The sequence below is a fragment of the Borostomias antarcticus genome, assembly GCF_949987555.1.
Source record: "Borostomias antarcticus genome assembly, chromosome: 28".
In the NCBI taxonomy this organism is placed as follows: domain Eukaryota; kingdom Metazoa; phylum Chordata; class Actinopteri; order Stomiiformes; family Stomiidae; genus Borostomias; species Borostomias antarcticus.
The window spans coordinates 5651517-5667561 of NC_140261.1; the positions used below are offsets into that span (position 1 = coordinate 5651517).

General features: G+C 46.2%; 2 protein-coding genes across 2 annotated transcripts in view; both read right to left on the reverse strand.

Moving 5' to 3' along the window:
* Positions 1 to 12795, reverse strand: part of cenpi (centromere protein I) — a gene marked incomplete at both ends in the record, with an annotated part of 19512 nt that extends 6717 nt beyond the window's left edge. Inside the window, 10 exons of the mRNA XM_084459596.1 lie at positions 807 to 927; positions 2787 to 2918; positions 3032 to 3178; positions 3278 to 3367; positions 4317 to 4363; positions 4472 to 4520; positions 8769 to 8876; positions 9026 to 9144; positions 9468 to 9605; positions 12639 to 12795. Coding sequence (XP_084315722.1) covers positions 807 to 927; positions 2787 to 2918; positions 3032 to 3178; positions 3278 to 3367; positions 4317 to 4363; positions 4472 to 4520; positions 8769 to 8876; positions 9026 to 9144; positions 9468 to 9605; positions 12639 to 12795 — 1108 coding nt within the window. The remainder of the gene's footprint in view (positions 1 to 806; positions 928 to 2786; positions 2919 to 3031; positions 3179 to 3277; positions 3368 to 4316; positions 4364 to 4471; positions 4521 to 8768; positions 8877 to 9025; positions 9145 to 9467; positions 9606 to 12638) is intronic.
* Positions 12796 to 14217: 1422 nt separating this feature from the next.
* tmem35 (transmembrane protein 35) lies at positions 14218 to 15675 on the reverse strand (the record flags this gene model as incomplete). Its single annotated transcript, XM_084459633.1, has 2 exons — positions 14218 to 14580; positions 15556 to 15675. The coding sequence occupies 2 exons, from the start codon at positions 15673 to 15675 to the stop codon at positions 14218 to 14220; spliced, it is 483 nt and encodes a 160-aa protein (XP_084315759.1).
* Between the last annotated feature and the right edge of the window lie 370 nt (positions 15676 to 16045).

Genomic DNA, 16045 nt, shown 5'->3' on the forward strand with positions numbered 1-16045 from the left:
GTTACACACAGAGAGGTCAGGGAGGGAGGCGTTACACACAGAGAGGTCAGGGAGGGAGGCGTTACACACAGAGAGGTCAGGGAGGGAGGCGTTACACACAGAGAGGTCAGGGAGGGAGGCGTTACGCACAGAGAGGTCAGGGAGGGAGGCGTTACGCACAGAGAGGTCAGGGAGGGAGGCGTTACACACAGAGAGGTCAGGGAGGGAGGCGTTACACACAGAGAGGTCAGGGAGGGAGGCGTTACGCACAGAGAGGTCAGGGAGGGAGGCGTTACACACACAGAGGTCAGGGAGGGAGGCGTTACACACAGAGAGGTCAGGGATGGAGGCGGGGAGAGGTCAGGGGGGAGAGAAAACCAGACGGTGTTCGCGGCAAAAAAAAAAGAAGCAGTGGGAACCTTTGAAGTCTGCCTTAAAACCACTTCACACAAAGAGATCCTTTGATACGGCCTCGTGAGACCAGGCTGCTGTAGCGAGCTCACATTCTGTTTCTCTCCGTAGATCAGTCTGGAATCCTCCGCCCCACCCCACCACCAACGATTATTGTGGGCGGGGCTACTTGCCTTGACAGACAAACTCCTTCAGCCAATCGGCCTTACAAAACGTTTGCCGAATCTGTCACAGATTAAATGTTCTCTGCGCTCTACTTTCCCCCAAGGGCAGCTGGGAACAGACAAGGGGACCGTTCTCCTGTCTGCCATCGCCAGGGACAGACGGCTCGCTAGATCAGGACGGCTTTGAGGAGTTCCTGTCCCGTCTTTTTGATGGGGGGACAATTATGGGGCGTGAGGTTCGGTGGTTCTCACCTTCCAGAAGGGCGTGGCCGAGCCAGAAGTTGAGGCGGAGGAAGGCGGAGTCTTCCTGCACGCAGTCCAGGAAGTGGAGCGTCAGGCTGGAACCCAGGACCGATCCTATCTGGGCCGGGAGCTGAGGGACGAACAGATGGGAGGCGTTAGCGTGCGCGCCGTTAGCAACGAGGGTGAACAAACACAAACACAAACAACCGGAGGAGAGGCGGCCAATCGCCTTAAATCAGGAGATCAGTCCACCTACTGAGGAAATAGATCCCTGGTGAGGCCCCTGTCCTCGTTTCCACTGAGTGGGCGATCAATCTGACACTAGTCTAGTTTTTGAACTTTTCTTTTGGAGTGAAATGCGGTAATGCTAGCGCTGGGATGTCTGCTGCATCGCTCAGAGGTCTCTCTCTGCGTATAGATGTCCCCCTGTGTGTCCTGCGTGTGAACTGTCCCCCTGTGTGTCCTGTGTGTGAACTGTCCCACTGTGTCCTGCGTACGAACTGTCTGTGTGTGAACTGTCCCCCTGTGTGTCCTGCGTGTGAACTGTCCCTCTGTGTGTCCTGCGTGTGAACTGTCTCTCTGTGTGTCCTGCGTGTGAACTGCCGCCTCACGACATGGGAAGCCGCATGCGAATAAATAAACGATGGCTGAAGAGACAGACTGTCAACAGCGGGGCCGAGAGTCCGCCCGTAACTGAGCAGTGGCACGGCACGCCGTTCGTCCGAGGCCGGGCCGCCTTTGATGACGAGGGGCACAGGGGGAGGACGGGCCGCGGGGGGGGGGGACGAGGGGCGCAGGGGGAGGACGGAGCGCTGGGGGAGGACGGGCCGCGGGGGGGGGGGACGAGGGGCGCAGGGGGAGGACGGGCCGCGGGGGGGGGGGACGAGGGGCGCAGGGGGAGGACGAGGAGGAGACGGGGGGCGCGGAGGGAGGACGGGGGGGAGACGGGGGGCGCGGAGGGAGGACGGGGCACGGGGGGGAGGACGGGGGGCGCGGGGGGAGGACGGGGGCGCGGGGGGAGGACGGGGGGCACGGGGGGGGGACGGGGGGCGAGTCGATGCTCCCTCATCTCTGCGTGATCGGCTGGGAGAGCCGGCCCGTCCGCAAGGGCCGTCACGGCGCCGCGTTGGCGCGAGTGCTGCTGACCGCACGGCCTGGGGAGGGCATTTCATGGAGCGCGGTGCGTCATTGTCCTTAAAGCCTTTAAACAAAGGTGTATAACTTCAGTAGATCAGATGGAGTGAAAACTATCACCGCCCTTCTGTGATTGGTTCTGTGATTGGGGCCACTTTGGATCTTTTTCCCATGAGGTTCTAACTGTGAACCAATTCTGTAAACTGAACAATGACAAATAACATCAAGAAAGGGCTCATGATTGTTTCAGTGCTTAAAGTATGCAATAAACACTGTGAAGTTAAGCCTGGTTGAGCACTTCTACGTCACCTGAGTGGTAATATGGCTCCATCATGTGGCCATAAAAGGACATTACATGTAGAAATGGACAGTGGGGACCCTTAAAGCAATACCTTTTATAAAATGTCACATCCACCCTTGCTAATGCTCATTTACCATCTGTGGAACCTCTAAGAACCCTTCAGGCAATAGCAGTTTGTCTTTATCCTGCCTGATAAGTCACAAAGAGAGAGAGAGAGACACACACACACACACACACACACACACACACACAGAGGGAGTGAACGCACAGAGAGAGAGAGAGAGAGAGAGAGAGAGAGAGAGAGAGAGAGAGAGAGACACACACACACACACACACAAAGAGAGAGATGGATGGAGTGAGGAGGGCTGAGAGAAGGTCATGGACAGAGAGCAAGATGGATGGAGTGAGGAGGCCTGGGAGAAATGCAAAGAGAGAGAGAGATGGATGGATGGTGTGAAAGGGGTTGAAAAGGACAAGGAGAGAGAGAGAGAGAGAGACAGAGAGAGAGAGAGAGAGAGAGAGAGAGAGAGAGAGAGAGAGCTGATGATAGTTACCTCTACGCGGTGGAGGTTGTCTAGCAGCTGGGAGAAGGAGCGGAGCTGAGCCAGGGGGACGGCCGTCCTGCAGGACGACGGGTCGGTCTGGACCGCCGAGCTCAGAGGCGGCAGCTCCAGAAACCGACTTTTCTGTCGAAAGATACGAAAGTGAGAATGTTGGAAACCGCTGGACCGTTCTAAAGTAATCAGCTGTAGGAAAACGCAGGAAAGAACCGTCGACTTCTGATCTTCCTCCGGCGTACCCTTTTTCTGGAGCGGGTCTTCTGTTCCACCCCGAGGGCCGGGTCCCCGGGGGCCAGGCTGGCGTCAGGGGCCTTCCGGGCGCTGTTCCTCCTCTGGACCGCGCTCAGCGCTGCTTTCCACGGAGAGTTGTGGTTCTTGAACCCAGTCTGAAAGACAGGAGGGCGCCGAAGAGTGTGAGTTCGTGACGTACCCGGCGTCGGTCCCCAAAAAGCCACACCTGTAACGACGGTGATCCGTGTACGAACCCTCATTCGCGACGGAAGAGACAGTGACACCAACTCGGGACAGAACACTTTGTAGAGTGACAGTAGGTGTGACAGGAAAGGCTGCCTGCCCTGTGAGGGAACAGAGGAGAGAACATGAACGCAACGCCCTCAAATAAACATCTCTTTTGATTGGTTGTCAGTAATCATTGCCAAACACTTCAGATGATGGGTGAGATGGAGGATGAACCGTAACGCAAATCATGCATAAGAGCGCCGTATAAACAGTATAAGAGACTTTCTATCTCCACTCCTGTAGCTCATTATCCCTTTAATTCAGTTCCTGAAGGAAATGGCAGCATCTGCTGCCGTTAGATATGCAAAACAATGACAAGCAATTGACTAGAAAAAGTTCACCATTTAACTCCCAACTCCACCGACACACAAACTGACAAATGTTACAGTACTGTAGCTATTTTGGTCTATTGTACTTCAAACAAAATGTACTCGTCACCACTGGGTAGGTTGCTTAATCCTCTCAAACAGCCTAGATCATAGGTTCCCAAACTCCATCAATGTGGGCCTTCCCTCTGAAAACAGTGACACACCCGCGTCCCCCCCTCCCCAACCCCCCAAATGTGTCCATTTTGCAAGGCAGCGTTAGCGAGCCCATAACGTTACACAGCTAAGTTAGCTCGGTGGCACCTGCTGCTAGTTAACGTTATGACTTTTTTCGCACAATACATTGTGCTCTCTCTGCACTATCCACAAATTTAGTATACATCTCTCCCATTATTTATTTTGATTTTCTGAGATCACGATGCATTCATAAAAAACATAGAAAATTCAAAAATAGTTTTTCCTTTATTTTTTATATATTTTTTCTAATCATCCCTCCGTGCCTCCCCTGAATTTCTTTGGGCCCCCAGGGGAGGCACACTTCACAGTTTGTGAATGCCTGGCCTAGATCATAAGAGTAGGATATGTTTGCCACAGATCTCAACTGGGCGATTTGAACACTGCACATTGTTTTCGTACCTGAAAAGACGGGATGTTTCAAATGAAAGATGAAAAACATTACCAGCTTAGCCTGGAGGTCCAGCAGCTTCCTGACCCTGAATGGCTGCACTGAAACAGGAAGTGAAAGGAAACGAATTAGACTGATGCTGAGTCGCAGAGAAAAGCACACTTTGTCATTTGTGATGAAGGCTTATTGAGCAACTATTTACTGCTTACCACTTTCCTTCCTAGTCAGAAGGTACAGCAAGTGGCATATGAAGGGAGACTGGGGAAAGAACAGTTGTGTTTTAGTGTTTCATTTTTCCATTTTATAGGCTGGAGTGGACAATGGCGTCTGAGTTATGTCCTTGGCTCACTCAAGCATGGTAAATGGTAAATGGACTGCATTTATATAGCGCTTTCATCCAAAGCACTTTACAATGGCCTCTCACTCACATTCACACACCAATGGCGGCAGCTGCCATGCAAGGTGCTAACCTGCTCATTGGGAGCAATTTGGGTTTCAGTGATGATAGGTAGGAGATGAGTATGATGATAGGAAGGAGATGAGTATGATGATGGGTAGGAGATGAGTATGATGATAGGTAGGAGATGAGTATGATGATAGGTAGGAGATGAGTATGATGATAGGAAGGAGATGAGTATGATGATGGGTAGGAGATGAGTATGATGATAGGTAGGAGATGAGTATGATAGGTAGGAGATGAGTATGATAGGTAGGAGATGAGTATGATAGGTAGGAGATGAGTATGATGATAGGTAGGAGATGAGTATGATGATAGGAAGGAGATGAGTATGATGATAGGTAGGAGATGAGTATGATGATAGGTAGGAGATGAGTATGATAGGTAGGAGATGAGTATGATAGGTAGGAGATGAGTATGATAGGTAGGAGATGAGTATGATAGGTAGGAGATGAGTATGATGATAGGTAGGAGATGAGTATGATGATAGGTAGGAGATGAGTATGATAGGTAGGAGATGAGTATGATAGGTAGGAGATGAGTATGGTGATAGGTAGGAGATGAGTATGATAGGTAGGAGATGAGTATGATAGGTAGGAGATGAGTATGATGATAGGTAGGAGATGAGTATGGTGATAGGTAGGAGATGAGTATGATAGGTAGGAGATGAGTATGATAGGTAGGAGATGAGTATGATAGGTAGGAGATGAGTATGGTGATAGGTAGGAGATGAGTATGATGATAGGAGATGAGTATGATGATAGGTAGGAGATGAGTATGATGATAGGTAGGAGATGAGTATGATAGGTAGGAGATGAGTATGATAGGTAGGAGATGAGTATGATAGGTAGGAGATGAGTATGATGATAGGTAGGAGATGAGTATGATGATAGGTAGGAGATGAGTATGGTGATAGGTAGGAGATGAGTATGATAGGTAGGAGATGAGTATGGTGATAGGTAGGAGATGAGTATGATAAGTAGGAGATGAGTATGATGATAGGTAGGAGATGAGTGTGATGAGAGGTAGGAGATGAGTATGATAGGTAGGAGATGAGTATGATAGGTAGGAGATGAGTATGATAGGTAGGAGATGAGTGTGATGAGAGGTAGGAGATGAGTATGATAGGTAGGAGATGAGTATGATGATAGGTAGGAGATGAGTATGATGATAGGTAGGAGATGAGTATGGTGATAGGTAGGAGATGAGTATGATAGGTAGGAGATGAGTATGGTGATAGGTAGGAGATGAGTATGATAAGTAGGAGATGAGTATGATAGGTAGGAGATGAGTATGATGATAGGTAGGAGATGAGTATGATAGGTAGGAGATGAGTATGATGATAGGTAGGAGATGAGTATGATGATAGGTAGGAGATGAGTATGATAGGTAGGAGATGAGTATGATAGGTAGGAGATGAGTATGATGATAGGTAGGAGATGAGTATGATAGGTAGGAGATGAGTATGGTGATAGGTAGGAGATGAGTATGATAGGTAGGAGATGAGTATGATAGGTAGGAGATGAGTATGGTGATAGGTAGGAGATGAGTATGGTGATAGGTAGGAGATGAGTATGATAGGTAGGAGATGAGTGTGATAGGTAGGAGATGAGTGTGATGATAGGTAGGAGATGAGTATGATAGGTAGGAGATGAGTATGATAGGTAGGAGATGAGTATGATAGGTAGGAGATGAGTATGATAGGTAGGAGATGAGTATGATGATAGGTAGGAGATGAGTATGATGATAGGTAGGAGATGAGTATGATGATAGGTAGGAGATGAGTATGATGATAGGTAGGAGATGAGTATGATGACAGGTAGGAGATGAGTATGATAGGTAGGAGATGAGTATGATGATAGGTAGGAGATGAGTATGATAGGTAGGAGATGAGTATGATAGGTAGGAGATGAGTATGATGATAGGTAGGAGATGAGTATGATGATAGGTAGGAGATGAGTATGATAGGTAGGAGATGAGTATGATGATAGGTAGGAGATGAGTATGATAGGTAGGAGATGAGTATGATGATAGGTAGGAGATGAGTATGATGATAGGTAGGAGATGAGTATGATAGGTAGGAGATGAGTATGATGATAGGTAGGAGATGAGTATGGTGATAGGTAGGAGATGAGTATGATAGGTAGGAGATGAGTATGATAGGTAGGAGATGAGTATGATGATAGGTAGGAGATGAGTATGATGATGGGTAGGAGATGAGTATGATGATAGGTAGGAGATGAGTATGATGATAGGTAGGAGATGAGTATGGTGATAGGTAGGAGATGAGTATGACGATAGGTAGGAGATGAGTATGATGATAGGTAGGAGATGAGTTTGATGATAGGTAGGAGATGAGTATGATGATGGGTAGGAGATGAGTATGATGATAGGTAGGAGATGAGTATGATAGGTAGGAGATGAGTATGATAGGTAGGAGATGAGTATGATGATGGGTAGGAGATGAGTATGATAGGTAGGAGATGAGTATGATGATAGGTAGGAAATGAGTATGATAGGTAGGAGATGAGTATGATGATGGGTAGGAGATGAGTATGATAGGTAGGAGATGAGTATGATGATAGGTAGGAGATGAGTATGATAGGTAGGAGATGAGTATGATGATAGGTAGGAGATGAGTATGATAGGTAGGAGATGAGTATGATAGGTAGGAGATGAGTATGATGATGGGTAGGAGATGAGTATGATAGGTAGGAGATGAGTATGATGATAGGTAGGAGATGAGTATGATGATGGGTAGGAGATGAGTATGATAGGTAGGAGATGAGTATGATAGGTAGGAGATGAGTATGACGATGGGTAGGAGATGAGTATGATAGGTAGGAGATGAGTATGATAGGTAGGAGATGAGTATGATAGGTAGGAGATGAGTATGATGATGGGTAGGAGATGAGTATGATGATGGGTAGGAGATGAGTATGATGATAGGTAGGAGATGAGTATGATAGGTAGGAGATGAGTATGATAGGTAGGAGATGAGTATGATGATGGGTAGGAGATGAGTATGATAGGTAGGAGATGAGTATGATGATAGGTAGGAGATGAGTATGATAGGTAGGAGATGAGTATGATGATAGGTAGGAGATGAGTATGATAGGTAGGAGATGAGTATGATGATAGGTAGGAGATGAGTATGATAGGTAGGAGGTGAGTATGATGATAGGTAGGAGATGAGTATGATAGGTAGGAGATGAGTATGATGATAGGTAGGAGATGAGTATGATAGGTAGGAGATGAGTATGATGATAGGTAGGAGATGAGTATGATAGGTAGGAGATGAGTATGATAGGTAGGAGGTGAGTATGATGATAGGTAGGAGATGAGTATGATAGGTAGGAGATGAGTATGGTGGTAGGTAGGAGATGAGTATGATAGGTAGGAGATGAGTATGATAGGTAGGAGATGAGTATGATAGGTAGGAGATGAGTATGGTGATAGGTAGGAGATGAGTATGATGATAGGTAGGAGATGAGTATGATAGGTAGGAGATGAGTATGATGATAGGTAGGAGATGAGTATGATAGGTAGGAGATGAGTATGATAGGTAGGAGATGAGTATGATAGGTAGGAGATGAGTATGATGATAGGTAGGAGATGAGTATGATAGGTAGGAGATGAGTATGATAGGTAGGAGATGAGTATGATAGGTAGGAGATGAGTATGATAGGTAGGAGATGAGTATGATGATAGGTAGGAGATGAGTATGATAGGTAGGAGATGAGTATGATGATAGGTAGGAGATGAGTATGGTGATAGGTAGGAGATGAGTATGATAGGTAGGAGATGAGTATGATGACAGGTAGGAGATGAGTATGATGATAGGTAGGAGATGAGTATGGTGATAGGTAGGAGATGAGTATGATAGGTAGGAGATGAGTATGATGACAGGTAGGAGATGAGTATGATGATAGGTAGGAGATGAGTATGGTGATAGGTAGGAGATGAGTATGATAGGTAGGAGATGAGTATGATAGGTAAATCCGTCAACACAGATGTGTTGCACCAGTGGGCATCCAAACTGCACTAACCAGATGTTCATCTTTCACAAAGCTGAAGATGATGCCATAGATGGCTCGGAGGTCGTCCTTGGAGTCGATCATGTCAAAGACAGTCAACACCCACTTCAGAAAGAAGACCTGGAGAAAAACAGGCCCAAACAACATGGTCACATAGAAGGAAAAAAACAACATCAAACAGACATCTTGATCTTCAAATCGGTGTGTGTGTGTGTGTTTGAGAGAGAGACTTGACTTAAACCCTTTGATGAGACAGGGGTGTTCTTTACCTGTGTGCTGATGGGCATCTTGCCGACACACATCCAAGACACCCCTCGAACCACAGCCTCCTGAGGCACCACAGAGGCGGGGATCAGGCACTTCAGGACTCGGACACACGGAGAATTCCCTTTTAAGGACAGAGAGGAAGAGTGGGTACGGGCAGAACGACAGTAAGATCTCACGGATGTGTACCTCAACTTGACGTTCTAACAGAGAACCATTCCTGGTGTATTAGGTTCTTGGTTCAGGACTGGCCTGTGTCTAAGCAATATCAGTCAACAGTGAATACAAGAGTAGAATGTCCCTTTTCTACTACAGGAATTTTCCCCAGTAACTAGGAACCTTTGAAGGAACTAAGTTCCCACCATAGGAACCAGGGTCTAAACTGATGTTCCCAGAACTAAATTTGCCCCCCAGAAAGTCCCCAGTACTTGAGAGTGATGCTCCTACCCATTCGAACGCTCATGGCGAACTCCAGCATGACAGAGATGGCTTTCGGGGGCAGTCCTTGGCTGAGCCCCACGCGCTCCACCTGCACCAGATGACTCTCCAACACGTCATTGCCTCTGGCCGGGGTACCTGCCTCAACTAACAGAAACAAACAGTCACATCTCATTTCAATAAAGATCTGTAGAGATACAATGTTGAAATACCCATGAAAGCCAGTGAACAGTTAGTAAGCTATAGGAGCCAAATACAATGATGTTTATACACAGCCGCTGATCTGTTATTCACCATCACCTACGTTATTCTATGATTAACACTAGAATCACAATCAAAAACAGATGTATTCTATTGCCAAGTAGGTTTTCACATAAGGAATTTACTTTGTTCTGATGATGCATAACAATAAACAGTGTAAGGACAAGTGCAAAAATACATTAGTCATTTAGGAGACACTTTTATCCAAGCGACTTACAATAGTAGTAACACAGGAAGTGTCAGTACTACTACTCAACAAAACTCACAAGTGCATCTCCTTTGTAACCAAGTGACTAAGAGCATAATCTAGTGCTAAAGCCAAAGTGCAAAAGAGTAGCATACTAAAAATATAATAGTGTCTTAAGAGGAAGGATCCTGGTAGTACTTCTTGAAGGGGTGAATACCCCGAGGTAGCAGAGTGTAGTGGTCAGGAGGGAGTGTAGGGCTTGACTATGGCCTGGAGGAGCGGTACATTTCAGTGCTCTGTAGGTGAGCACCAGAGTTTTAAACTGGACCCGAAGCGAGCTGCAACAGGAAGCTAGTGTAGAGAACGGAGAGGGGAAGTTGTGTGGGAGAACTTGAACACCAGGTGAGCGGCAGCTTTCTGGACAAGCTCCTGAGGTTCAATGGCTGACGCCGGGGCCCCAGCAAGGAGGGAGTTGCAGTAGTCCAAGCGGGAGATGACCAGGGCCTGGATGAGCAGGTGGGAGATGACCAGGGCCTGGATGAGCACCTGCGCCGTTTCTTCAGTGAGTAAAGTCGGAATCTGCAGGAGCATGTAACGGATGTGATATGTGCAGAGAACGACGGTTGGTCATCCAGGGTCACCCCCAAATTCCTCGCAGTCCAAGTTGGCGTCACCACTGTGTCTTCAAGGGTGATGGCCAGGTCGCAGCGCAGGCAGCCCTTCCCCAGGAGGAACAGCAGCTCAAGTCTTGTCCAGGTTGAGCTTGAGGTGGTGTGTCCCCATCCACTCCGGGATGTCAGCCAAGCACGCAGCTTATGAGTGCCACCACTTGTGTGGGACGGCATGTAGCTCAGGAGGTAACCTGGCTGGGGATCACAAGGTCCCCGGTTCAATCCCAGCTTCCGGAGTGTGTCGAAGGGTCCTTGAGCAAGACACTGAACCCCACAAATCGCTCAGGTGCGGTGGCGCAGTAGCTAGTACAGTCGCCTCACAGCAAGGCTTCCGGGTCTTTCTCTGCAGAGTGTGCATGTTCTCCCCGTGTTCGCAAGGGTTTCCCCCATAAACAACCCAATACAAAAGAAGAACAGATTGATAATGCTCTCCGTCCCTGGCAGAGACACACAAGAGCACTTGGTTGGCTACCGGGCACACATCTCATGCATTCTGCCAACTATCTGCTCCCTCTTGGGAGAAGGGACGTCGGGATTGGTTAAGAGCAGAGAGAAGTTTCATTGGTGGATGCTCCAGCCATTTCGTGTGTTTTGCCGCCTACGCCGTGTGATGTGCCACCTCTAGCCTTGTGACAAATCAAAGATGTTTGTGTGTGTTATAAGTGGGAAATGACAGGACCAGGTAGGTGCTTTTTTACTGCCACCAAATTATGTGTGCTGCCACTAAATGAAAAACTTAGTGGCAGCACTGTCACCAGTGTAACATGTTAGTCTGGAGCCCTGAAAGGAGATACAATAATTGCATGAACTCACAAGTGTAAGTCGCTTTGGATAAAAGCGTCCTGTAAATGACTCATGTATATGTAATGTAATATCTTTACACCAACCACGCCCCCTGTGTTTAAATGCATGAACACAGGTGAGCACATCTTTGACAAACATGTCCAGTCATTTCACAGATGGGATGAGAAGGTTAGGAAACAATTCCGCGTTCACTGTTTGCGTTTCCCTGATGTAAACAAAACAATCCCCATCAACACACCGAGACATCAACACACCGAGACAGGGCATTCGCGGGCGACGCCATCTTGGACGTCACAACTAAATTATTCCACAGCTTTTCGTGATCGAGCAAAAAAGATCTGAAAATGTAGTTTGCCAACGTTAGCTATCACTAACAATCCTTTTGATTGACTATTGTGTGCTGATGTAACTAACCTGTAGAGTTAGACCCTCCTAAGCACTTATTATATTATATTGCACTGTACTTTAGATTGTGATTCTTGCACTTTGCCTTCAGCACTAGATTATGCTCTTAGTCACTTGTTTTAGAAAGAAGATGCACTTGTGAGTTCTGGCAAGTAGTAGTACATTGGCTCTTCCTACGTTAAATGCAATTATTGTTAGTCGCTTTGGATAAAAGCGTCTGCTAAATGACTGTAATGTAATGAGGGGTGCAAGTCAGCCAGTCCCGGTGTTGAGTACCAGCTATCAGGCTAACTATCCTAGCTAACTATCCTAGCTCACTATCCTAGCTCACTATCCTAGCTCACTATCCTGGCTCACTATCCTGGCTCACTATCCTGGCTCACTATCCTGGCTCACTATCCTGGCTCACTATCCTAGCTCACTATCCTAGCTCACTATCCTAGCTCACTATCCTGGCTCACTATCCTAGCTCACTATCCTAGCTCACTATCCTGGCTCACTATCCTAGCTCACTATCCTAGCTCACTATCCTAGCTCACTATCCTAGCTAACTACAGAAGAAGCAGCTAGCTAGCATGCATACTCACCCTCTGAGAAGCAGCTAGCTAGCATGCATACTCACCCTCTGAGAAGTAGCTAGCTAGCATGCATACTCACCCTCTGAGAAGTAGCTAGCTAGCTAGCATGCATACTCACCCTCTGAGAAGTAGCTAGCTAGCTAGCATGAGTACTCACCCTCTGAGAAGTAGCTAGCTAGCTAGCATGAGTACTCACCCTCTGAGAAGTAGTTAGCTAGCTAGCATGCATACTCACCCTCTGAGAAGTAGTTAGCTAGCTAGCATGCATACTCACCCTCTGAGAAGTAGTTCAGTGCGAGCAGAAAGGGATCCTCAGACACTCTTCTTCTCTTCTCGGCCACTCTCACACTTCTATTACTACTACCAGAAACAGACAGATCGCTTCCAGAAGAATCCACATCCGACCGAGACAGGTTGGATACATTAGCCATTGCTAACTTTACATTACAGCTTTACATTACAGCTTTACATAAACAAACATGTCTACTGTCTCCGGCTTCCTCTCTACGGAGTTCAAATCTTCCGCGCGACCGTTGTTTATGCGCAGGCGCAGTAGACGCTCAGCTCATTTCAATGACCACGCCCCCTGCAAGCTCTCAGTATAAAAATGAATTAATGAGTTTTGAGGATTTTGAGATTGAATCCACTTTTTTTTTTTCACACGCACAAAAGGACACAGTCGCTTAACTCAACTCATTCTTTATTTTGCTCATTTTGTTTTCAGGCTACAGAAGCACTGTGAATTTCGAAAAGAAACTGAACTGCGCAAAACATTTTTTTTTCCTGCATATCATCCCAATAACAAAATATTTCAGAATGTTTTTGTAAAATGTATTCATGTAGTTTCGAAATAAACAAGTTTAAAATCCCGGGTAGCCTAGATAAACAGAGATTGACAATAGAATGAGACAAAGCAAGTTCTTTATTAGATGTTTCATTTAGCCGAGCAGATGGTGTAGGCTATTGTGCTGACTGCGGTTCTGGGGCTTGAGGTAACCATTAGTCCCAACGGCCAAACCCCCTTTTGTGAAGCAGTGCTGGATTACCGGTTAATCCTCCACGCAATGATGATTCAAATTAAAATGAGCACAAGACTTGTCAGTTGACCGTTCAGTTTTTGTTTTGAGGAAAAGGGGTAAGTTAAGACCTTCATGCGCAGGACTGGTTTCAAGAAAATGTAATGAATAGGAAAACATTTAATGGAATACTAAGATGATTAATAGTATTTCAGTTATCCCTAATAGAAACATACTGTAAATATTTCAATAAATGGGCCAATATTAAACAGAACCAACAATAAATCTGTCATGGTTTATATTAAACGGTTTAATTGAAGCCTAAATTAATCATGCATCACTACAGGAAAATAAATTAATATATCTAAAAATGTAAAAAGTAGAAAATTAAGACCAATCTTTAATACAGTACTGGAAAAAAGCCAACATTGATAGTGATGTTGTGTCAGACCACAGACATTTCATGTTTTGTAAATAATGCAAAATGGTAAACAATACCCCCAAAAATAAATTAAAAATTAAAAAACAGGGAGAAGGATGGACTCTGGTGGGACAAATGTCTTATTTTTTCCTAAAAGAGCTGAGCTCACTTTAGTTGCCACAGGTATGACTGTCCACAGTAATCAGTAGGACATACAGGATATGGGGTTTCCAGTTTGAGGATCAGTGCAGGGGAGACCAGTAACCAGTCAGCCGAGAGGGCGGGGCGGGGGCGACTGCATGGACTTCACTCTTTTGCAGCGACCGTTTTCCTTTTGAATCAGAATTGCTACAATCCAAAAGAAACACACACAGGTTCCCTTTGCTGTCGCTCTGCCCCGACTGGAAAGTGGAATATTAGGACTGCTTGACCTTGTTCTTCTCCTGGGCGTTGATGTGTTCCTCCCTGCTCTCGTCCCTCTCAGGCCTGTCCTCACCCTGGCGGGCGATCAGCAGTCGGCAGGTGAGCAGGATACCGAAGACCAGAGCGTGGGCGTATCGTTTCAGGGGGTCTCCCACTAGCTGGTGGAAGAACAGGACAGCTAGCATGACGAGCAGGAGCAGGAAGTTAGCCACGTCCTTCGGTCTCCCGGGGACCAGGGTCAGGACCACGCCGCAGCCCACCTCCAGGGAGCCGATGATCTTCCGGAGCAGCACGGAGCTGATGCCCATCTTCTTGAGGCCTGGCAAGGCCTTGGCATAACTCTTGTAAGCCCTTTTCTGAAAAGCAGCAGCAGAAAACATTTCAGCATGAAGTGTGACTAGTATTGAGAAAACATGAATGGTCACTTAATGAAAACAGTCTAGCATGGGGGGGGAGGGTTTTACTGTAGGCTAAATTTACAACAACCAATCTGTTAAGGGGGATTGAAAATCTGTGCCCGGCATCACATAAACCATCAGCCCTTCTTATCCTTTTGAATAGTCTCTATGTAACCTATACCATAACAATGTCACATTATATACGCTGTTCTCAGGAAAATAGGTCTATGCTTGAACAGACATGTGTGATATAAAGAGTACAGAATCAGACCGACATAAACATCACCAATAGAGGGAATCATCATCAGCACAGGTGCACCACAGAATTTGCTAGAACGCGTCGCCATTGCTCATGTATTGCATTAGCCTACTACTTTAGGCTAGCCTGCTTTACAAATCAATTATTTGGCGTATTATTTATTACCCTATACAAACAACGAATTGATAACCATACAACCAGACAGCGTTCTAATCATAATATGCTATCTATAGGCAATATTAATTGTAAACTGAATGGCATTCATTCATTTTCAATCGACGGGCTTTATGTATATATATATATATATATATATATATGTATATATATATTTTGGCGGTTGAAATGTAGACTATTCTTGCTAAGGCTATAGAGAAAGTAACACCGGTTTTCAAAATAATTGTCCTTAATTTATCATGGCCTACGTAAATGTTTATAGATGCACTACCGCATGTAGGCGGCTGGTCGGGGGACGCATTCAGACGCATGTTTAAGATAACATATTTAGCGTTCTCTATCACATGATATTCTGGTACTATGTCATGATCGTTTACTTATTTGGGTCAGCATCGCACAACGTTATTAAAGCCTGAGAGCATCCGCGTCCACCTCAAACACAGAACAATGGCCTTTCTCTTCAGATGCAGAGATGCGGTTAGTTGTTCAGGTTTACTCACCATCTCACTGTAAGCGTCTTTGCTTAGTCTTGGTGTGAGCTTAATGGTACCCATGAAGACGAAAAACAGCCCAAGAGCGAAGGAGAGGGCCACAATGGTTACTGTCCTTGGTGAAGCCATCTTCGTGTGTGTCCCGCCGCTGAGCGGATTTGCGGCTCTAGCCTCCTCTATGAAAAAACGGACCTTCCCCGTGAAGATGCCAAAGGGGGAGGGGCTTCTGGAAGAGCGACACATATGGGGACATATTATAAGCTTTGTCCCAGTGCCCAATTTCAGAGACCAGACAGTCATGCAACAATTACAGATTTTGTTATGTTTTTAGAAAAAAGCTTTTGGGAATAATTTAATCTGAAACAGTTCTGAAAAAAATACTTGGCAATATTAACAATTGCATGATTAACTGTGACATGGGGACAGTAGGCCTAATATGCATAACTTCATCCGTCTGATGATGGTATAACAGGAAGCATGTTTATTATGGGGTTCCATT